This window comes from Thunnus albacares, chromosome 1, assembly GCF_914725855.1.
Source record: "Thunnus albacares chromosome 1, fThuAlb1.1, whole genome shotgun sequence".
Lineage (NCBI taxonomy): Eukaryota > Metazoa > Chordata > Actinopteri > Scombriformes > Scombridae > Thunnus > Thunnus albacares.
In genome coordinates, this window is record NC_058106.1 from 41,098,743 (window position 1) to 41,122,582 (window position 23,840).

Genomic DNA, 23,840 nt, shown 5'->3' on the forward strand with positions numbered 1-23,840 from the left:
AGGAACCATCTTAAACTCTGTAGGAACCATCTTAAACTCTGTAGGAACCATCTTAAACTCTGTAAGAACCATCACAAACTCTGTAGGAACCATCTTAAACTCTGTAGGAACCATCTTAAACTCTGTAGGAACCATCTTAAACTCTGTAAGAACCATCACAAACTCTGTAGGAACCATCTTAAACTCTGTAGGAACCATCTTAAACTCTGTAGGAACCATCTTAAACTCTGTAAGAACCATCTTAAACTCTGTAGGAACCATCACAAACTCTGTGGGACAGAGGACTGTAGATTGTGAGACAGCATAAGAACACTTTCAGGAAAACAACAATATAATTTAACAACCCATCATTCACAGAGGCAGAATTGTTTTCCTGATCGTTGGTCTGTTGGGAGGTTCTGACCTTTGAACTCCAGGCACTTCATGGTGATCTTGTTGATGTAGGTGGTGGCACACATGTCATACTTCCTGACTTTGGTGTCGATGCCCAGGTGAGCAATGTGGAAAACCAGAAAAGGTGACTCTTTCTGCTCTCTGGGCTTCTTTAGCGTCAGCAGCACCTTGTAGAGGAAACAGACTCAGACAATCAGAACGCCACCATGTTAGAGGAATAAAGGCAATCTGACAAACATAAAGTCAGATGAAAGGATCCTGAACAGGCCTGCAGATACATGGTCAACTTCAAATGTATTTTTTATTTATTTATGTATTTGTCAGGGACGATGCAAAAAAACATGGTAAAGGTTAAAGTAACATGAAACAAATGTATTGCATAAAGGATTTCTAGCCAAGGCTAATTTGCGACCCCTGTCCCTGGTCAGGCTTGTCTGTGTCAACACACAGGACACGCTTCATCAACACAGTCTGATGTTCTTCTACAACATAATCAAACTCATCACAGTATTTGTAGATTTCGTACCTCTTTGATTTCAAAGTTAAGCAGAACATTGATGATGTTTTCACTCAGACCTCCGTTGGCGGCAGCCGACACACTGTCAGATCCCATCTGTAACGACACCACCTGTCGCTCAGCAAGCTCCGCCCTCTCTGAGGAGGCAAAAAAGCATTTGTGATTGGCTCAATAAAAGAGTAACCAGATGAGGCTGTGGACCAGAACTCAGACGTAAGCAAGCAAGCAAAGTTTATTTATATAGCACCTGTCGCAGACACCAGTCACAAAGTGCTTACAATCAAATCACAATAAATAGAACAAAGTCACCAGATAAAATATACAAGCGGAACAGACATTAAAACATGAAATACCACATGCTACTAAATGTCTGTCTGGACAGATGGTTTTTAGCTGCTTTTCAAAAGAGTCCACAGTATACTGTTGTATATAACAACATTGTGCTTTTATAATTTGCATCACAAGTGACCAGAATCCATTGGGAGAGTGGAGAACAAAGCCAGGAGTCAATACAAGCTCTTAAGATATGTATGTAGCCACTGACATACGTGGCTTGCATGACAGGACCAGTTGTAAAATACCAAATTAGGCATAGAAAGACCACTCATATGTGTTGTAGTTGTAATACTTTAAGCCTCTGTTTAGGTTTTCTGCCATGCCAAATAAATTTAGAAAATGCCTTTTCTAATTTGTGGTTGATTTTCCTGGCTAAGTACAGAGGGAGCATCTGTAGGACATATAAAAGTCGAGGGAGGATATTCATCAATCAAAGACATTAGTAGGTCATGCCATCACTCTAGGTCTTTTTTAACTGATGCACAGAATGCGGCAAAATTAAGTTTCCACAGATCCTTCAAATATGGGGGTGCTTTTATTCCCAGGTATGTGAAATTGGAAACTGACCAACTAAAAGGAAAATTGTACAAAATATCTGTTATTCAGGGGCCCTAATGGCATCGCTTCAGATTTACTAAAATTAATCCTGTAGCCGGATATGATACTAAATTCAGGATAGCCAGAACTGACGATAAAAACAAAAGAATATCGTCCGTGTACAAGGCGATTTTATGTTCTGTGTTCCTCATCATTAATCCTCTTACACCATCATGTAGCCATATATTTTCAACTAATGGCTATAATGCTGAGGCAAAGATGAGTGGGCTAAGTGGGCACTCCAGGCAGACGCCTCTCATCACAGGAAAACGTTCAGAGCGCCATCCATTAGTTATGACAATAGCTGTTATAATTTATATAAATAAATTATAGGGTTCGGATCCACTTAAGGAAGTCCACCCCGAACCCAAATCTCTCCAGTACATCAGGTAGCCCCACTCAACCCTACTGAAGGTCTTCTTAGCATCTAGAGAGACAGTCAGTGCCTTCTGTTTCTTCTGAGTAGTAAACTGCAAATATTCAGACATCCATGAACGAAGTCTGTCTGGTCTGAGTTTATGAGAGTTGTGGGTAAGTTCTCCAGCCACCTGGCAAGAAGCTTTGAGAGCAGATTGCCCCCTGAGAAGTAGAACAGCTGGACCACCCAGCTCCTCCTTAATTTAATATGTTCCAGATCTGAAAGTTGGGTTTCTTGGAGGAAGGCTATCTGACATTTCTCTTTTTTTAAGGAAAGACAGGATTTTCTGGCGTTCGATGTTATGATTAATGCCCTTCACATTAACTTAAATCATCTCAAGTCATTTATGCGTTTATGTGTTTTACACTTTGTGCAACATGTGGAAACTGATAGGTGATCACTAGCACAATGTAGATTAAAGAAAGGGCAGTGGCAGATCTAGTAGTCATATACAGCTCCTCTCTCTCCTCCTCTCCATCTATATGCATTCATTTACCATTAATGCAACTTGGCTTCTGCCTCAGAGTTTTTTGTGCTTTCTCATCTTGCAGGAAACCCCGGGATCCGGCCCGAAACTTTGCTTTTCTGTTGGTGTCCTTCCCGCCTGTTACTGCTGCTTGTTGCTGCTAGCCACGTCTCTATTATCATTATTGTTTTTGTTATTATTGTTGTTATTCTGCTCTCTGTGTCTCCAACACCCCCCCCCCCTTTCTTTCTCTCTCAACCCAACCAGTCAAGACAGATGGCGTCCACCTAGAGTCCGGTTCTGCTTGAGGTTTCTTCTGGTTAAAGGGGAGTTTTTCCTGCTGCTGATGGAGGAATGTTGGGTCTCTGCAGATTAAAGAGTTCGGTCCAGACCTGCTCTATGTGAAAAGTTCCCCTGAGATGACTTTTGGTGTGATTTGGCGCATTATAAATAAATTTGAATCGAATTGAATACATTAAGGCCAGAGCATAACACACACACGGTAAAATGGAAAATAACACAACAAATAAAACTGTCAGTGAGGGTCCATCCCCAAACGATGGACCAAATCCCAGTACAGAACAGAACCCTAAAGAACAAGAACAAACTAAAGCTTCAACCAGCTATGAATGGGCCCTCGCACTTCGCGTGTATTTGACGGAGCAGCAGCCGTGATATCACTACTGGAGGTCTGTTGACATGGCTCTGAATTTTCAGGATTATCTAACACTGTGTGAATGAGTAAAATATTATTTCCTGTCTGCGGTATGTGGTGCTGGAGATGACTTCTTAGAAACTGTGTAATGTCGGCTTCACTTCCTGTTGCATGTAGGGAATACTACATAAGTGAAATACTAATGCAGCAACACATTTACCAGAAGGCAACTGACATGGATCTACATTTTCATGAATATTGGACATTGCATGTAGGAGATGACTATCACTTCCTGTGTCCACTATGTGGCGCTAGAGAACACCCACTAATTATACGCCATGTTGCTGTATATCATGTGTAGAACACACCATGTAAATTTCATGTAAAGTGGATGATGTAGGTGGCACTATGACTAAATATTTTACATGTAGATGTGTTCAGGTTAAGTCTGAAAATGTTACATCTGCCAAATTTACATATACATCAAATTTAAAGGTTGGGGCTTTGACTTTGAAAATGTATAGGGGGTGCCTTCGAGCCATTTTGCCACATCCAACCCCAAGACCCACATCAGATAACAAGTTACGCCACTTCTGATGCATGTGCAAATTTTTGTGAGTTTTTGAGTTTGCACCTCAAAAATGCTCAAAGTAATTAGGGTGCCGACATGCCACCCCCAAGCCCAACTGTTTGAACAACGTTTCATGAGTTTTTGCCCGTGTTCGTAAAATGAAAATTGATGCATGAAATCCAAGATGGCTGACTTCCAACCAAATTTCATGAACATCCAAGCAAGTTAACGGCCCTGCATTTGGAGGCATCATGGAGCCTGCTGGCTACGCCCGATCACTGCAGATCAGTTCTGACATGTGCACTGATTTTCGTGACTTTTTGAGCGTCCTAAGCCCCTCAAAAATGCAATGGCGTACAATAATAATAATAATAATAATAATAATAATAATGATCTCTACAAAAACAATTGGTTCCTTTCACTTTCAATGCCACTTTCGTGCCCTAATAACAACTATTCAATAGCATAAAGAGTCCTGGGACGAGTGATGCTAACGGTGTGTTTACACCAAATGCAAAGCAAAGTTTTTGCATGATGAGTACAAAGTCAATGCAAAGACGTCAAAGACGTATTCACGCAAGTTGAAAATACTTGAGGAAAGAATCTGTGTGAATTGCTGTGATGGACCAGAGACTCAGTCGCGGCTTGCTGACAGACAGCTGCTGAGAGTCCGGATCACGTTGGTGCTGCTGCTGATTTCTGGAGGAGTAAACACAGACTGGACCACCACACCGGTCACACCAGATTCTGCTCTAGTCCAGAGCTACCGGTGGGAGGATTAAAAAATGGATTTATCTTCACTAACTTAGCCGGAGCTAAAACCAAATTCACACACAGCCCTCAGCTGCTGTCTTCAATAATAAACATCTTAAATACCAGTGAGTTTATATGATTTTAAAGTTCTGCAGTATGTAAGTATCTGTGTATAAACATGTCGCTTCCATATTTATGCCTTTAGATGACACTGAGTGTGGATGGAGCAGCCCCAGTGTTAGCATCAGTGTTAGCATCAGTGTTAGCATCAGTGTTAGCATAGCTCTGATCAATCTGAACTCCCTTCAGAAAAGAGACAAAGCATGAATTCAAATGTTTTACAAATTGGCATCACAATGTAGTTATTTCTGCATCCTTTTAATCCATTTATTGAATGTAAATAACAGAAAAATCTAAGTTTATTTTGGGTTCATACGACTTTAAGGTCTGTAATTGTTGTCTGAGAGGTGCAGTAAATTAACAGATGTTTGCAGGGAGGATTGTTAGGTTAATGCAGTTTATCACAGCAACATGAACAGAGACGAATAGATAATGTATCTCTCAGTGTTTATATTTAAGTGTGAAGTTAGTAAGTGTGTAAGTGAAAAAGGAAAAGGGATAAACATGGTAACTGAGCGTCTACATTGGTACTGTTGTCTAAAACAGTAATATCTAACAATGTGTATCAGTGGTCCTGCACAGAGCCGAGTAAACTCTACACAACTTTCACCCAAAACAGTGATAAGGAAAAAAAACATAAAGAAATAGCAACACAAACGAAAGATGCTTCTATAAATTCTCCTGCTCAGGAAGTCGTCCGCCTCCTGTGGACTTCTGAAGGTGCACTCCTCTCTGTTGAACGTGAAGCATAAGCTGACTAGGTGACATCTGGAACCACACTCCTCTCTGGAGAAGCTGTTCTTGGCCTCCCTTGCCTGGGCTGACAGATCCTGGCGGATGTCTTGCTGCCCTGGTAGGCGAGCTTGCTTTTCTCCCTGACCGCTGTAAGAATCCTTTGACTGTCATTGAAACTGTGCAGTTTGATGATAACAGGCCCGTTATAGTTTTTCTTTAGCGGCCGGGGGCTCTGTGTCCCGTCGATCTTAATGGTTCCCCATTTGGTCTCCAGTCCCAGTGTGTCTGGAAAAACCTGATTACCTGCTTCCCTTCTGCACCTTCTTCAAAACCGATGACTCGTATGTTAACTCTGCAGCTCCTATTTTCGCGGCCCTCAGCTCGGTTGCTTAAGGTCTTAACTCTTTGCTCCAGTTTAGCAACCCTGCCCTCCAGAGAAGATGTGCAGTATTCACCCTCAGCTCTCTGTTTCAGTTCAGCGCTGTCTTCAGTGCGGTTACTCAGTCTGTCCAGACTGCAGTTCAGTAAATTTCTGCTCAATAAGTGCGCTAATCTTCCCTGTCACGTTACACTGGTGACTATTTCCTTTAGTTCCAGACATGTTTCCGAATAAAAGTGACTTAAGTAACTGTGTCATAATCTGTCAGAAACAGGAAGTAATCGGCCCGGGAGGTTGGCGGCAATGATCCTCTCACTCTTTATGTTTAATGTTATGCAATGAAATATATTACAACAGAAGAAATTAGCAAACATTTTGAAATCACTGTATTAAAAACACATTAACGTCACAGCTAATGACAGTTAGTTACCTTGAGCCACCTGTCTGTTGACATCCATGCTGTGTTCTTTACTTCCCTCCCCGATGTTCTCCACGAGGATCTTCATCAGCACACCGAGGTCTTCCTCACCAAGACTCATCTGACAGATAAACATGACAGTTTAATTACGAGTCTGAAGAACAATCCGACTTTGACTTCAAACACACATGAGACGTACGTTCAGGGACCGCAGGACTCCCTGGACCTGGACTCCCGGGATCTTGGTGAACCATGAAGCTGCCAGGTTTCTGGTGACGAGTAGCTCCAAGTTGATTGGCTGAAGGATCTCAATGTCTGGCTGAGAGGAGTCTCTCTTCAGTGTGGTTCTGAAAATGATGTGACATTTAGTCATCTTTCTGTTGACAGTTTGGTCTTCATCAGGTGTGTTCAAGGACGCTCAGACATCTGAGTCAGCAGTTAAACAGAAACAACCAAATTCACAGAGTTCATTATTTTCTGCACTGTTTTATAGATCTTTAATGAATTCGTTCAAACATTTTGCTTAATCTGTTGGTATTCTTCTCTTCTCAGGGAGGTAAATGTGTGCAGAAGAATCACTGATAATCAAGAGAAAAGCCTGTAAAACTGAATGAACATTAGAATAATCGCTTTAAGAGTTCCTTCAGTGTGTCAGTTCCCTTCAAACATCTTTCACATCTTCATCTGTACAAACTGACAGACATGTTTCTCTTTCTTCTCTCTGCCATCTCTCAGCTTTTTAAATAGCTCCAAATCATAACGAAGGTATCACCCTGAACGTGTTATCACATCAACACATTCAGTATACAAAGTCCCAACTGGTCAAAGCAGACGGCGCCAGCTAGAGTCCGGTTCTGCTGGAGGTTTCTTCCCGTTAAACTGGACTGTTGGGTCTCTGTAGGTTAAAGAGTTCAGTCTGGACCTGCTCTATGTGGAACAGCCCTGAGATAACTTCTGTTGGGATTTGGTGCTTTATAAATAAAACTGAATCAAAAATTTGAATTGAATTTTAGTTTTAGTTAGAATTTCACTTCTTTTTAAAGGTTTTAACTTGTTTTTCACACATTTCTACATGTTTGTATTTATATGTGTTTCACTGCCCTTTGGATGCCCTTTGACAGATGAAGTGTTGTGATACCTGGAGAGTTTCAGCTGTGTCAGCTTCATGTCCATCTTCTCCACCACAGCGGGCAGAGAGAAGCCTTCAGCTGGCAGCAGCACGAAGCTGTTTCCCACCGTGATCAGACCCAGATCCACCACCACGGCATTATGGGAGGTGGACGACTGGGGGATGATGATGAGCGGCGCCTTCAGGTTGATGTCCATGGAGAGACGGAAGCTCTTCTGAGCGAAGTCCCGAACGCTGGACGCCGCCTTCTCTGCCGCCTGAGCCGTCGCGGCGCTCAGAGCCTCTTTAGCCGTCTGGAAGTTATCGACAAACATCTGAAGAACAAAACAAGTCCAGAGTGAGAAGACAAACAACGTACGGCGTCACGTGATGAAGACTTACAGATAGACGCCATGAAGGAGTGTTCAGGAGGACTTGTGGTCATTTCTGTTTCATAAACCTGAACCTCACTGTCATAACAAATCCACTCAGCGAGCACTTTATTAGGAACACCTGTACAATCTACTGCGATCCAACACAACAGCTCTGCCGTCAGTTCTACTGTTATGAAGCAGCTATATTTTCAGTTTTTGATGACTTTGTCAGAAAGCTGATAATTATGTTTTTATTGAGGTCATGGTGGGTTGTGCTGGTCTACTGTAGTGTTTTATATTCTACAGGGTTCCAAATATTTTGCCCCCCTCATGTATGTTAATGGGTTTAATATGATATATATAATATAAAGCAGTCAAGTAGACCTCAGTAATAAACATTAATTAGAATTTATGGCAGAGCTGTTCTATTGCATTGCATCAGATTACACAAGTATTCCTAATAAAGTGCTCAGGAAGTGTAATATGTATATAATATAAACACATATGTGTTTTTGCATTTACACATCAACTGCTATATTTGAACAAAGCTTCGTTAATATGAAGATTTTACAAACAATAAATACAAGACTGAAATATAAAAAGTTTATGAAACAAAAGAGTTCAAAAGCATTTTTAAGAGAGTGAGTTGACACAAGCAGAGGTCATGTGACTGATGGGGGGGCAGTGAGGGGGTTAATGATGGCAGCACAGTGAGTTGCATAGCACTGATGTGACATGTTGTACATTGCAACATTCATTTCTGTATTCATTCATTCATCCTTTCATCCCTCTGTCCATGCTCAGCCTGTCAACAATAGGAGCGCTTGTTCTGATGTCCCTGACGTCACAGATGGGCGGGATTCCCTGCATCAGGCAGAGTTTAAAGAGCCAGATGTGTTTAGCTAATGTGACTCATTTTTAACAGAAATCTAGATACAGCATCAGTTATCTATAAATATAGACGGATAGGAACGCTACATGTGATTGATTATGTGACACTAACAGTAGAGCAGAGATGTGGTTTCTGATGATGTCGACACTCATCACATACTGATGCAGAAACATACAGAAGTGTTGGTGAGTTCTTAAAGATTCTCCAGTGTCTGAGCTTTAAGACTCAGCTGCCGACATATTACATTGATTATTGGAGATATCAGCTGCTGATCAGACAGCAGACAAACAATAAATGTTATAAAAGTTCATTAAAGTTTCTGTTCAACAGTGACTCAAATCTCAGATGATGTTCAATGTGATGAATCTGCAACGAGTTCCTATTCTTCCGCTCTGATGTCTGTGACTGTCTGTCTTTCTCCTCTCCAGCCGTCTGAGGGTTTAAACGCTGTTACAATGAGTCGCTCACATTCAGATTAAACCGAGTCCACGACTGAAAGCAACACTGAGTCGAGGACGAGGGTTAAGCTGCTCGCAGCAAGCGCGTCTCATTGGTAACCTTAAAGCGGGTGATAATTAAGGTGGACTGAAGGTGCAGTGGGGTCAGTTCAGAGCTGCATGCTGAAAGCTGTACCTCGTCAGCAGACGCATACTGAATGCTAAAAGAAGCCTGGAAGGACAAGACACATCAACAAGACAAGAAACATGAGAGACAAGAAGGAAACTGTAGAGAAACATGCAACATCAGAGTGTAAGGATCACTTTTAAAGTTTAAGCTTCTAAATTAATTCTTCCACAGTGACTGAGTTTCTATTTAAGATAATAATAGTTTATAGTTTCAGCTTCACCTGTTTTTATTTTATTTATTTACTTCCAGGCTGCTGCCAGAATCACTGCATGTCTTACTGAGAAATGTCATTATTGATCATGTCAGCGGGCACAGTTTTATAATGTCTGAGAGAGTTTTGTGTTTGTTATCAGGTTATCAGCACACATGTGCCTGATATGAATGATGATGGATGAGTATCAGGGTTTTAGAGAACAGTAATGAAAGATCATCTTCTTCAGTTTAATCATGTTGTGATGTTTGGAACTACGGTTCCCATCATGCTTTGGGTATTATAATGTCGGAGTCAGTGAGCTCTGTATTGATCTTTATATTTCTTTGCCTGTCTGATCACAGCAGAGTGAGTTTATGTCTGTGTGACTCACATGTAAACGATGTGGTGTTGATGATTCCTGCAGTAAAATATAAAGTCTGTACACACAGACACAGTTAAAGTGATGTCATCAGTGATGTCACTCACAGCTGTGTTCAGTTCATGTTCCCGGTCTAACACCGATCACCTTCATCCTATGATGAAACATTTCTTTCTGGGAGATTTAGGACTGACGTGTTAGACAGCGCTCTTCATCATCATCATCATCATCATCATCATCACAACACCACATGAGGAAGAATGATGTTCATCCCTCCAGAAGAGTTCAGAGACTGTAGGATCAATAACAAGGCTGATGAACATCATTCTTCATAAAGATCTTCCTCCTGTGGTGTTGTGATGATGATGATGATGATGATGAAGAGCGCTGTCTAACACGTCAGCTGGGTTGAGATCAGGTGACTGTGAAGAGACCATCAGGATAAAGCTGATCACTCACAACTACTCTGTATTGATTAGCAGTGACCCTTCCCCAAACCATGCCAGCATAACAGAGCCCCCAGACCCCCTCACTGTAGGGGTCCAGCATCCAGACCTGGACCAGGTTTTCCTTCCATTTGTCACCTGTCTGTATGTGTGTTGTGTGCATATGTATATATAATGTGTCTGAGCAGGCGTCTGACCAGCAGTGACATCAGGAACTTGTGCAGGTAGACGATCTGGATGCAGCCCAGACGCATCGTGACCTTCCCGTCCACCTTCGACGTGTCGCTGTATCCGTCCCCCACCGTCGCCCCCGGAAACAGGGACAGTTTAAAGCTGAACACCTCCTCACCCATGATGGACACGGCCTGCCGGGAGAGAGGGGGCAGGTCTACATCATCTCATGAAGCTCATGTTAACACTTAGACAGCGGCTCAGACATCACAACCTCATGTGATGTTGAACCTTTGAATACAAACATAACGTGTTTGTTTCCTGCACTAAAAGACAGAAACCTTCTTCTTCATGTACGTCAGAGTGAAGATGTGCTGAAGTCTTTATGGACACATTTACAAAACCTTGATGCGGATCAGACCTCTGCAGAGCGGAGCAGTCATGAGAAACAGAAACAGTCATGACTATAAGGTGTTTTTCTGACGGACCTTCTTGTGGACGGTTTTGGGGTTGACGTCGGTGACCACGATGTCTCTGAGTCGGGCGAACACCTCCGTCTGCTTCGCCTGCACCAACACTGATGCATCGATTCCTGCAGGGCGGCGACAGTCGGTGACATGTCATCATTTATGGTTAAATTGTTTCTGTCGGCTGTTTAATAACTGACTGGACCTGCAGGTAGCGTGACATCATGTGCACATACTACCTGTTCAGGTGGTTTGATTTCATACCCTGCACTCTGATGTCAGCGATGCTGCAGCGATCGTCACACACCTCCACGTGGAAACAGCCCAACATGGCGAACAGTTTGAAGCTGAACATGCCACCATCTTTGGCTTCTTTAGATGCTGCAGAGAGAAAACAAACAGATGACTTCCTTCCTGTCACACTGACACACCTGTCAGTGACGTCTGGACTCACCTGTCCTGCCCTGGCCGGCCTTCTCCACCTGCTTCTTGGAGTCCGGGTTGCGTGCGGCGCTAAACTGCAGCGGCACAGCGCTGCTCAGGTAGTTGATTGTTGACAGCAGAGCTTTAGTATGAAGGAGGAAGTCCAGAGAGGAAAACTCCACCTGCAACAGCAGCAGGTAAAGAGACACCTGTAAAAACCTGTCAGTCACAAACTGACTCAAAAACAAAGATGAATGAAATGTTTCCTTTCAGCTTCAGTTTGAACCTCAAAGTTCAATATTTTAAATATATTTTAAATAATATTTCACTTTTTAATGAGTAAATGTGTAAAATATTCAAACCTGCTTCTGTTTCATATTTTACTTTATTATAATTAATCAAACGTCTCAGAAACAAACCAAAATCATTTGATCATCTATAATAATAATATATATAATTATATATAGTATATAATATATATTTAACCTTCAGAAACAGCTGAAACAAACCAAAATCATTTAATCATCTGTGTTAACATGAAGCGAAACAGTCAGAGTTTATTTCTGTTTATATAATTATATCTATTATATATATTATATATAATAGATATAATAGATATAATTATAATATATATAATTATATATATTATATATAATATATATAATATATATAATATATAATATATATAATAGATATAATTATAATATATATAATTATATATATTATATATAATATATATAATTATATATAATATATATATTTAACCTTCAGAAACAGCTGAAGACGTCGCCTTGGATTTTTCTCTTTTTTTCTGATATTTTATAGATTAATTCATAGATTAAAAACAGCAGATTGAGACTGAAAACAAATGAAACTATTTATTAACTAAATATTAATAACTATTGATCATGTAACAGTTTCAGAACATTTGTGCTTCATGAGCTCATAATGCATTAATTGTGTTAATTGACCCTTTTTTAATTTTTATTTTTTAATGATGTACTTTTGTATTAATACGTATTTGTGTTTATGTTTACTTCAACTAATAAACAGCTTTAAATAGAACACATAACAACAAAACATCATTAAAATGAAACAGCTTAGACTCTCTACGCCCTGCCTCGCCTCTGTTACTATGGAAACGCCTCCTCGACCCACCTTCAGTGTTTGCTCGGTGTTGTTGAACAGCGTCTGGAAGCTGGGACCGCCGGGGTCGGCCTGCAGGACCACAAACATGTTGCATCATTTACAGACCTGAACGTAAAGACTTCTACTGGATATTTGAACCTGCAGGTTTATACTGACGGGAGACTTTTCACTGCTGCCTGCTTCTAAACTGAACAGAAGTCTGCAGAGTTCTGATGGTCTTTAGCGTCTGTCTGGAGGTTTAACTCCCAGCTGACTGATGCTGCTCACACTTATACTCGATATACATTCGACACTTTAAAAAACCTGACGTGGTTTGACACAGACTCTGGTTTCCTCTGCAGCTTCATACTGGTCTACCTGAGCTCCAGTCGTGTGTCTGAGCGTGTCAGGTGAGTCTGCAGGTGAACAGGTGACTGTGTTTGTGCTCACCTTGATGAACTCCACCTTCAGCAGGCTGGAGCCCTGCTGCTCTGAGGAGCTGATCAGGTGCAGAGGATGATTCCTGCCGTCTGAAACAGATCAACACATACAGACTGGATGAGCTCTGGATGGACTGAAGAGCTGCTTCATCTGTTTCTGCTCTTTAAACTTTCACCTACATTCTGTGTTCATTGTTTTGAAGCAGTTTGGTGTTATTTTCACCTGGGTGCCAGTCAGACCGTAGTCTGACACATTTTGTATACCAACCGAACCAAAAGCCTCCAGAAAATATACGACACTCATATGAACCCAAACCAATAAAATTCATAAGGTCTTATTATGCTTTGGAGAAACAGTTTTTTCCATTTATGGGCATCTTCATATATTTATTAATCTGAACTGTGCTGCCTTCTAAATGTTGTCTCTTGCTGTATATTTATTGCCCTTTGACTCCGATGAGGCTCGCCAGGTTGGAGGTTAGCGAGGGAGAGACAGCGTGATACCTGGAGAACAACCAGCTCCTCAAGCACAATCATAAAAATACCAAGTCAGTCTCCGTAATATAAACTTTAAAGAGGCTGGGTTCAAACCTCGCAGGGCACGAGGCAGTTGGTGATTGGACTGGCTAACGGTGAAGGTGTGGTTTATAAAATATGAATCCGATTTCTCTGACAGGTCTGATGCAGCAGCTTTGAATGAAGTGGGCGATCACCACACTCCCCCCCTTTAGTGAAAGTAAGTGAAAGTGTAAGGCAGTGCTGGACTTCCTGTCCTCTTTATAATCCCACATTCCATTTATCAAATGATCCAGAGTTCGATAAATAGAGTTTCAAGTCCGACCTCGACTCACCGATGTCTGGACCCATTACATCACCAGAACATTTCTGTGAGCAGGACCCGTCTGAAAGGTGTTTCTGTCAGTTACTCATGCTGCTTTTGTGTCATTTTCAGGTGATTACAGCTGATGGCCGATTCATTAACTGATTAGTTTTAGCCAATCAGGGATCATTACATCACTTATTGAACATAAAATCATGATGTGAGTGCTGTACCTGGCACGTCGCAGTAGTCCAATGTGACTCTGTGCAGGTAGGAGGTGACGCTCAGGTCGAAGCTCCGCCTCTTCCCTTCAGCTCCCAGCTGAAAGATGCTGAAGGACAGGACGGTCTTCTCCTGGTCCACCTGCCGGGTCAGCTCCAGCAGCACCTGAACACACCACGGTCACTGCTGACTCTGAGGAGCTGGATATCAAACTTTATTCACGTCAAAACTCCTAAAAGCAAACAAACCTCTTTGACTTCAAACTTGAAGTGAACGTCGGTGAGTTCCTCCAGAGCTGAGCGCTGGTGATCCTCATCTATCGACTTCTCACTGGTGTCTTCATCTGAATCTGACACGTGGCAACAGAAATGTCAATCGTAATATAAGAATGATTCTTTAAACGCATAAACAATAAGCCTAAATAAAGCCGGATAAACAAGGAATGAACCATGTGATGACTGTATATATACACTGTCTATAGTAACATATATAGTTTTCAACCTGTTTCCATGGCATCAAGGAGGGAGGGGTGAAGGTTGAGGACTTGCGGCCTCACCTCCGCCAACGACAGCGCCTGCAGCAGGAAACATGCCCAAATATGGCCGCATAAGTACTCAGCTGCAGCCTGACTATTACTCCCCAAAACATTCCCCAGCACACCCAGTAACTCCCAGTATCAGTCACCAAAACTTCCATTTGTTTCAATCCTAAACGTTCCCTGTGACTCCACATCACTCCTGTAAACCAGCCTCATCATTCACCGAAGTTTTCTTCACTCCCTCAAACCTGCTCGACCCCAAACTTTCACCGTCACTGTTCCCAGTTCTCTGCCATTACCTCCCAGTGCAATCCTCCAAACCTCTTCCCATCACTCTCCAAAACATCCCTCTGTCACCCCCTTACTTCTCCCCGGTCACTCCCAAAACCCTGAGACTCGCTGACAGACTGAACTTTAAACTGTGAGAAAGCGCTGACAGCTTTTAACAGGGTCTTTATTTCTGTGACTGTAAGTTAAAGTTGGACTGAACCAAGCGCACCTTCCCGGTGGGCGTGGAGGGAGAGGAGCCTATGTGGGGCAGCGGGATGCTGTCAACCAGATCCAGAATGTTCTGGATCTTCTGGTCCGAGATCTTAACATGCAACAGCGGCAGCTCGCCTGACACCTTAAACCTGAAGAACAAAGACATTTTTAAACATTCTGGTAACGTGCAGGTGAGACAGCGAGTGAGTCTTCTGTCCACAGGTGAGATCCATACCTGGGCATCCGGGCGTCCTTCTCCACCATACACTTCGCCAGCTGGACAGTGAAGTCCATCGGCTGCAGGATGTGTTGGACGGACGAAGCCTGCAGCCGAGCTGCCTTCCAGGCCTCACCTGCGACCAATCAATAACAGATTCAATAAGGAGAAAGCCTGAAGTCTCGGTGTGTAGTTATATATAGGGTTATAGGGTTAGTTGTATAGTTGTGTAGGTGTGTAGTTGTGTGTAGTTATATATAGGGTTATAGGGTTAGTTGTATAGTTGTATAGTTGTGTAGTTGTGTGTAGTTGTATAGTTGTGTAGTTGTATGGTTGTGTAGTTGTGTGTAGTTGTATAGTTGTGTAATTGTATAGTTGTGTAGTTGTATAGTTGTATAGTTGTGTGTAGTTGTGTGTAGTTGTATAGTTGTGTAGTTGTATAGTTGTATAGGTGTGTAGTTGTGTGTAGTTGTATAGTTGTGTAGTTGTATAGTTGTGTAGTTGTATAGTTGTATAGGTGTGTAGTTGTGTGTAGTTGTATAGTTGTGTAGTTGTATGGTTGTGTAGTTGTGTGTAGTTGTATAGTTGTGTAGTTGTATAGTTGTGTAGTTGTATAGTTGTATAGTTGTGTGTAGTTGTGTGTAGTTGTATAGTTGTGTAGTTGTATAGTTGTATAGGTGTGTAGTTGTGTGTAGTTGTATAGTTGTGTAGTTGTATGGTTGTGTAGTTGTGTGTAGTTGTATAGTTGTGTAGTTGTATAGTTGTGTAGTTGTATAGTTGTGTAGTTGTATAGTTGTATAGTTGTGTGTAGTTGTGTGTAGTTGTGTGTAGTTATATATGAGTGTGTATTATTTACCTGACTTGCTGTGTGTAGTTGTATAGTTGTAGAGTTGTGTAGGTGTGTAGTTGTGTGTAGTTGTGTGTAGTTGTGTATAGTTGTATAGGTGTGTAGTTGTGTGTAGTTGTATAGTTGTGTAGTTGTATGGTTGTGTAGTTGTGTGTAGTTGTATAGTTGTGTAGTTGTATAGTTGTGTAGTTGTATAGTTGTATAGTTGTGTGTAGTTGTGTGTAGTTGTATAGTTGTGTAGTTGTATAGTTGTATAGGTGTGTAGTTGTGTGTAGTTGTATAGTTGTGTAGTTGTATAGTTGTGTAGTTGTATAGTTGTATAGTTGTGTGTAGTTGTGTGTAGTTGTATAGTTGTGTAGTTGTATAGTTGTATAGGTGTGTAGTTGTGTGTAGTTGTATAGTTGTGTAGTTGTATGGTTGTGTAGTTGTGTGTAGTTGTATAGTTGTGTAGTTGTATAGTTGTGTAGTTGTATAGTTGTGTAGTTGTATAGTTGTGTAGTTGTGTGTAGTTGTGTGTAGTTGTGTGTAGTTATATATGAGTGTGTATTATTTACCTGACTTGCTGTGTGTAGTTGTATAGTTGTAGAGTTGTGTAGGTGTGTAGTTGTGTGTAGTTGTGTGTAGTTGTGTATAGTTGTATAGGTGTGTAGTTGTGTGTAGTTGTATAGTTGTGTAGTTGTATGGTTGTGTAGTTGTGTGTAGTTGTATAGTTGTGTAGTTGTATAGTTGTGTAGTTGTATAGTTGTATAGTTGTGTGTAGTTGTGTGTAGTTATATATGAGTGTGTATTATTTACCTGACTTGCTGTGTGTAGTTGTATAGTTGTAGAGTTGTGTAGGTGTGTAGTTGTGTGTAGTTGTGTGTAGTTGTATAGGTGTGTAGTTGTGTGTAGTTGTGTGTAGTTGTGTGTAGTTGTGTGTAGTTGTATATGAGTGTGTATTACTTACCTGACTTGCTGTAGAGCACCTGGACTCTCTGTGTGTAGTTGTGTAGTTGTGTGTAGTTGTGTGTAGTTGTGTGTAGTTATATAGTTGTGTATAGTTGTGTAGTTGTGTAGTTGTGTGTAGTTATATATAGGGTTATAGGGTTAGTTGTATAGTTGTATAGTTGTGTAGTTGTGTGTAGTTGTATAGTTGTGTAGTTGTATGGTTGTGTAGTTGTGTGTAGTTGTATAGTTGTGTAGTTGTATAGTTGTGTAGTTGTATAGTTGTATAGGTGTGTAGTTGTGTGTAGTTGTATAGTTGTGTAGTTGTATAGTTGTGTAGTTGTATAGTTGTATAGTTGTGTGTAGTTGTGTGTAGTTGTATAGTTGTGTAGTTGTATAGTTGTATAGGTGTGTAGTTGTGTGTAGTTGTATAGTTGTGTAGTTGTATGGTTGTGTAGTTGTGTGTAGTTGTATAGTTGTGTAGTTGTATAGTTGTGTAGTTGTATAGTTGTATAGTTGTGTGTAGTTGTGTGTAGTTGTATAGTTGTGTAGTTGTGTGTAGTTGTATAGTTGTGTAGTTGTATAGTTGTGTAGTTGTATAGTTGTATAGTTGTGTGTAGTTGTGTGTAGTTGTATAGTTGTGTAGTTGTATAGTTGTATAGGTGTGTAGTTGTGTGTAGTTGTATAGTTGTGTAGTTGTATGGTTGTGTAGTTGTGTGTAGTTGTATAGTTGTGTAGTTGTATAGTTGTGTAGTTGTATAGTTGTGTAGTTGTATAGTTGTATAGTTGTGTGTAGTTGTGTGTAGTTGTGTGTAGTTATATATGAGTGTGTATTATTTACCTGACTTGCTGTGTGTAGTTGTATAGTTGTAGAGTTGTGTAGGTGTGTAGTTGTGTGTAGTTGTGTGTAGTTGTGTATAGTTGTATAGGTGTGTAGTTGTGTGTAGTTGTATAGTTGTGTAGTTGTATGGTTGTGTAGTTGTGTGTAGTTGTATAGTTGTGTAGTTGTATAGTTGTGTAGTTGTATAGTTGTATAGTTGTGTGTAGTTGTGTGTAGTTATATATGAGTGTGTATTATTTACCTGACTTGCTGTGTGTAGTTGTATAGTTGTAGAGTTGTGTAGGTGTGTAGTTGTGTGTAGTTGTGTGTAGTTGTATAGGTGTGTAGTTGTGTGTAGTTGTGTGTAGTTGTGTGTAGTTGTGTGTAGTTGTATATGAGTGTGTATTACTTACCTGACTTGCTGTAGAGCACCTGGACTCTCTGTGTGTAGTTGTGTAGTTGTGTGTAGTTGTGTGTAGTTATATAGTTGTGTATAGTTGTGTAGTTGTGTAGTTGTGTGTAGTTATATATAGGGTTATAGGGTTAGTTGTATAGTTGTATAGTTGTGTAGTTGTGTGTAGTTGTATAGTTGTGTAGTTGTATGGTTGTGTAGTTGTGTGTAGTTGTATAGTTGTGTAGTTGTATAGTTGTGTAGTTGTATAGTTGTATAGTTGTGTGTAGTTGTGTGTAGTTGTATAGTTGTGTAGTTGTATAGTTGTATAGGTGTGTAGTTGTGTGTAGTTGTATAGTTGTGTAGTTGTATAGTTGTGTAGTTGTATAGTTGTATAGTTGTGTGTAGTTGTGTGTAGTTGTATAGTTGTGTAGTTGTATAGTTGTATAGGTGTGTAGTTGTGTGTAGTTGTATAGTTGTGTAGTTGTATGGTTGTGTAGTTGTGTGTAGTTGTATAGTTGTGTAGTTGTATAGTTGTGTAGTTGTATAGTTGTATAGTTGTGTGTAGTTGTGTGTAGTTATATATGAGTGTGTATTATTTACCTGACTTGCTGTGTGTAGTTGTATAGTTGTAGAGTTGTGTAGGTGTGTAGTTGTGTGTAGTTGTGTGTAGTTGTGTATAGTTGTATAGGTGTGTAGTTGTGTGTAGCTGTATAGTTGTGTAGTTGTATGGTTGTGTAGTTGTGTGTAGTTGTATAGTTGTGTAGTTGTATAGTTGTGTAGTTGTATAGTTGTATAGTTGTGTGTAGTTGTGTGTAGTTATATATGAGTGTGTATTATTTACCTGACTTGCTGTGTGTAGTTGTATAGTTGTAGAGTTGTGTAGGTGTGTAGTTGTGTGTAGTTGTGTGTAGTTGTATAGGTGTGTAGTTGTGTGTAGTTGTGTGTAGTTGTGTGTAGTTGTGTGTAGTTGTATATGAGTGTGTATTACTTACCTGACTTGCTGTAGAGCACCTGGACTCTCTGTGTGTAGTTGTGTAGTTGTGTGTAGTTGTGTGTAGTTGTGTGTAGTTATATAGTTGTGTATAGTTGTGTAGTTGTGTAGTTGTGTGTAGTTGTATAGTTGTGTATAGTTGTGTAGTTGTGTAGTTGTGTGTAGTTGTGTGTAGTTGTGTGTAGTTGTGTGTAGTTGTGTGTATTACTTACCTGACTTGCTGTAGAGCACCTGGACTCTCTGTGTGTAGTTGTATAGTTGTGTAGTTGTGTGTAGTTGTGTGTAGTTGTGTGTATTATTTACCTGACTTGCTGTAGAGCACCTGGACTCTCTGTGTGTAGTTGTGTGTAGTTGTGTAGTTGTGTGTAGTTGTATAAGTGTGTATTATTTACCTGACTTGCTGTAGAGCACCTGGACTCGTCGCAGCTCAACGCTGTATCTCTCGTATGCTCGATCCATGATCTCCTCCAGAGAAGAAAAGGACGACGACGAACTGAAACCGCTCTGCTCCACACTGTTCAACTGAAAACACACATGTTCTAATTAACACACGTGTTCTAATTAACACATGTTCTAATCAACACATGTTCTAATTAACACACGTGTTCTAATTAACACATGTTCTAATCAACACACATGTTCTAATTAACACACGTGTTCTAATCGACACGTTCTAATCAACACATGTTCTAATCAACACACATGTTCTAATTAACACACGTGTTCTAATCGACACGTTCTAATCAACACACATGTTCTAATCAACACATGTTCTAATCAACACACATGTTCTAATTAACACACGTGTTCTAATCGACACGTTCTAATTAACACACGTGTTCTAATCACACGTGTTCTAATCAACACATGTTCTAATCAACACATGTTCTAATCAACACACGTGTTCTAATCAACACATGTTCTAATTAACACACGTGTTCTAATCAACACATGTTCTAATCAACACACATGTTCTAATCAACACACGTGTTCTAATCAACACACGTGTTCTAATCAACACACGTGTTCTAATCAACACACATGTTCTAATTAACACACATGTTCTAATGGACACGTTCTAATCAACACACGTGTTCTAATCAACACATGTTCTAATTAACACACGTGTTCTAATCGACACGTTCTAATCAACACACGTGTTCTAATCAACACACGTGTTCTAATCAACACACGTGTTCTAATCAACACGTGTTCTAATAAACACGTGTTCTAATCAACACATGTTCTAATTAACACACGTGTTCTAATCGACACACGTGTTCTAATCAACACACATGTTCTAATTAACACACATGTTCTAATCAACACGTTCTAATCAACACACATGTTCTAATTAACACACGTGTTCTAATCGACACGTTCTAATCAACACACGTGTTCTAATTAACACACGTGTTCTAATCAACACACGTGTTCTAATCAACACACGTGTTATAATCAACACGTGTTCTAATAAACACGTGTTCTAATCAACACATGTTCTAATTAACACACGTGTTCTAATCAACACACGTGTTCTAATCAACACACGTGTTCTAATCAACACGTGTTCTAATAAACACGTGTTCTAATCAACACATGTTCTAATTAACACACGTGTTCTAATCGACACACATGTTCTAATCAACACACATGTTCTAATTAACACACATGTTCTAATTAACACACATGTTCTAATCGACACGTTCTAATCAACACACGTGTTCTAATCAACACATGTTCTAATTAACACACGTGTTCTAATCGACACGTTCTAATCAACACACGTGTTCTAATCAACACACGTGTTCTAATCAACACACGTGTTCTAATCAACACGTGTTCTAATAAACACGTGTTCTAATTAACACACGTGTTCTAATCGACACACGTGTTCTAATCGACACACGTGTTCTAATCAACACATGTTCTAATTAACACACATGTTCTAATCAACACACGTGTTCTAATCAACACATGTTCTAATTAACACACATGTTCTAATCAACACACGTGTTCTAATCAACACACGTGTTCTAATCAACACATCTTCTAATCAACACACATGTTCTAATGAACACACGTGTTCTAATCGACACGTTCTAATCAACACACGTGTTCTAATCAACACATGTTCTAATCAACACACGTGTTCTAATTAACACATGTTCTAATCAACACACATGTTCTAATTAACACACGTGTTCTAATCGACACGTTCTAATCAACACATGTTCTAATCAACACACATGTTCTAATTAACACACGTGTTCTAATCGACACGTTCTAATCAACACACATGTTCTAATCAACACATGTTCTAATCAACACACATGTTCTAATTAACACACGTGTTCTAATCGACACGTTCTAATTAACACACGTGTTCTAATCACACGTGTTCTAATCAACACATGTTCTAATCAACACATGTTCTAATCAACACACGTGTTCTAATCAACACATGTTCTAATTAACACACGTGTTCTAATCAACACATGTTCTAATCAACACACATGTTCTAATCAACACACGTGTTCTAATCAAAACACGTGTTCTAATCAACACACGTGTTCTAATCAACACGTTCTAATCAACACACATGTTCTAATTAACACACATGTTCTAATGGACACGTTCTAATCAACACACGTGTTCTAATCAACACATGTTCTAATTAACACACGTGTTCTAATCGACACGTTCTAATCAACACACGTGTTCTAATTAACACACGTGTTCTAATCAACACACGTGTTCTAATCAACACGTGTTCTAATAAACACGTGTTCTAATCAACACATGTTCTAATTAACACACGTGTTCTAATCGACACACGTGTTCTAATCAACACACATGTTCTAATTAACACACATGTTCTAATCAACACGTTCTAATCAACACACATGTTCTAATTAACACACGTGTTCTAATCGACACGTTCTAATCAACACACGTGTTCTAATTAACACACGTGTTCTAATCAACACACGTGTTCTAATCAACACACGTGTTCTAATCAACACGTGTTCTAATAAACACGTGTTCTAATCAACACATGTTCTAATTAACACACGTGTTCTAATCAACACACGTGTTCTAATCAACACACGTGTTCTAATCAACACGTGTTCTAATAAACACGTGTTCTAATCAACACATGTTCTAATTAACACACGTGTTCTAATCGACACACATGTTCTAATCAACACACATGTTCTAATCAACACACATGTTCTAATTAACACACATGTTCTAATTAACACACATGTTCTAATCGACACGTTCTAATCAACACACATGTTCTAATCAACACACATGTTCTAATTAACACACGTGTTCTAATCGACACGTTCTAATTAACACACGTGTTCTAATCACACGTGTTCTAATCAACACATGTTCTAATCAACACATGTTCTAATCAACACACGTGTTCTAATCAACACATGTTCTAATTAACACACGTGTTCTAATCAACACATGTTCTAATCAACACACATGTTCTAATCAACACACGTGTTCTAATCAACACACGTGTTCTAATCAACACACGTGTTCTAATCAACACACATGTTCTAATTAACACACATGTTCTAATGGACACGTTCTAATCAACACACGTGTTCTAATCAACACATGTTCTAATTAACACACGTGTTCTAATCGACACGTTCTAATCAACACACGTGTTCTAATTAACACACGTGTTCTAATCAACACACGTGTTCTAATCAACACACGTGTTCTAATCAACACGTGTTCTAATAAACACGTGTTCTAATCAACACATGTTCTAATTAACACACGTGTTCTAATCAACACACGTGTTCTAATCAACACACGTGTTCTAATCAACACGTGTTCTAATAAACACGTGTTCTAATCAACACATGTTCTAATTAACACACGTGTTCTAATCGACACACATGTTCTAATCAACACACATGTTCTAATTAACACACATGTTCTAATTAACACACATGTTCTAATCGACACGTTCTAATCAACACACGTGTTCTAATCAACACATGTTCTAATTAACACACGTGTTCTAATCGACACGTTCTAATCAACACACGTGTTCTAATCAACACATGTTCTAATTAACACACGTGTTCTAATCAACACACGTGTTCTAATCAACACACGTGTTCTAATCAACACACGTGTTCTAATCAACACGTGTTCTAATAAACACGTGTTCTAATCAACACATGTTCTAATTAACACACGTGTTCTAATCGACACGTTCTAATCAACACACGTGTTCTAATTAACACACGTGTTCTAATCAACACACGTGTTCTAATCAACACACGTGTTCTAATCAACACGTGTTCTAATAAACACGTGTTCTAATCAACACATGTTCTAATTAACACACGTGTTCTAATCGACACACGTGTTCTAATCAACACACATGTTCTAATTAACACACATGTTCTAATCAACACGTTCTAATCAACACACATGTTCTAATTAACACACGTGTTCTAATCGACACGTTCTAATCAACACACGTGTTCTAATTAACACACGTGTTCTAATCAACACACGTGTTCTAATCAACACACG

General features: G+C 39.8%; 1 protein-coding gene across 5 annotated transcripts in view; it reads right to left on the reverse strand.

Annotated features, from left to right (window-relative positions):
* The window catches only part of vps13c (vacuolar protein sorting 13 homolog C), a 106,423-nt gene that overhangs the window by 51,796 nt on the left and 30,787 nt on the right, over nt 1–23,840 (reverse strand). For all 5 annotated transcript variants that reach the window (XR_006404264.1, XM_044357364.1, XM_044357345.1 and 2 more), the window contains 17 exons: nt 19,655–19,784; nt 15,305–15,422; nt 15,086–15,218; nt 14,550–14,622; nt 14,297–14,397; nt 14,060–14,213; nt 13,017–13,096; nt 12,597–12,656; nt 11,470–11,620; nt 11,280–11,396; nt 11,037–11,140; nt 10,575–10,742; nt 7,497–7,801; nt 6,558–6,705; nt 6,371–6,479; nt 920–1,047; nt 404–560 (listed from right to left, as the gene is read on the reverse strand). Coding sequence is in view for 4 of the 5 variants with exons in the window: in XM_044357364.1 (XP_044213299.1) it covers nt 404–560; nt 920–1,047; nt 6,371–6,479; nt 6,558–6,705; nt 7,497–7,801; nt 10,575–10,742; nt 11,037–11,140; nt 11,280–11,396; nt 11,470–11,620; nt 12,597–12,656; nt 13,017–13,096; nt 14,060–14,213; nt 14,297–14,397; nt 14,550–14,622; nt 15,086–15,218; nt 15,305–15,422; nt 19,655–19,784 (2,236 nt within the window). In the remaining variant the exon portion in view is untranslated. The remainder of the gene's footprint in view (nt 1–403; nt 561–919; nt 1,048–6,370; nt 6,480–6,557; nt 6,706–7,496; nt 7,802–10,574; nt 10,743–11,036; nt 11,141–11,279; nt 11,397–11,469; nt 11,621–12,596; nt 12,657–13,016; nt 13,097–14,059; nt 14,214–14,296; nt 14,398–14,549; nt 14,623–15,085; nt 15,219–15,304; nt 15,423–19,654; nt 19,785–23,840) is intronic.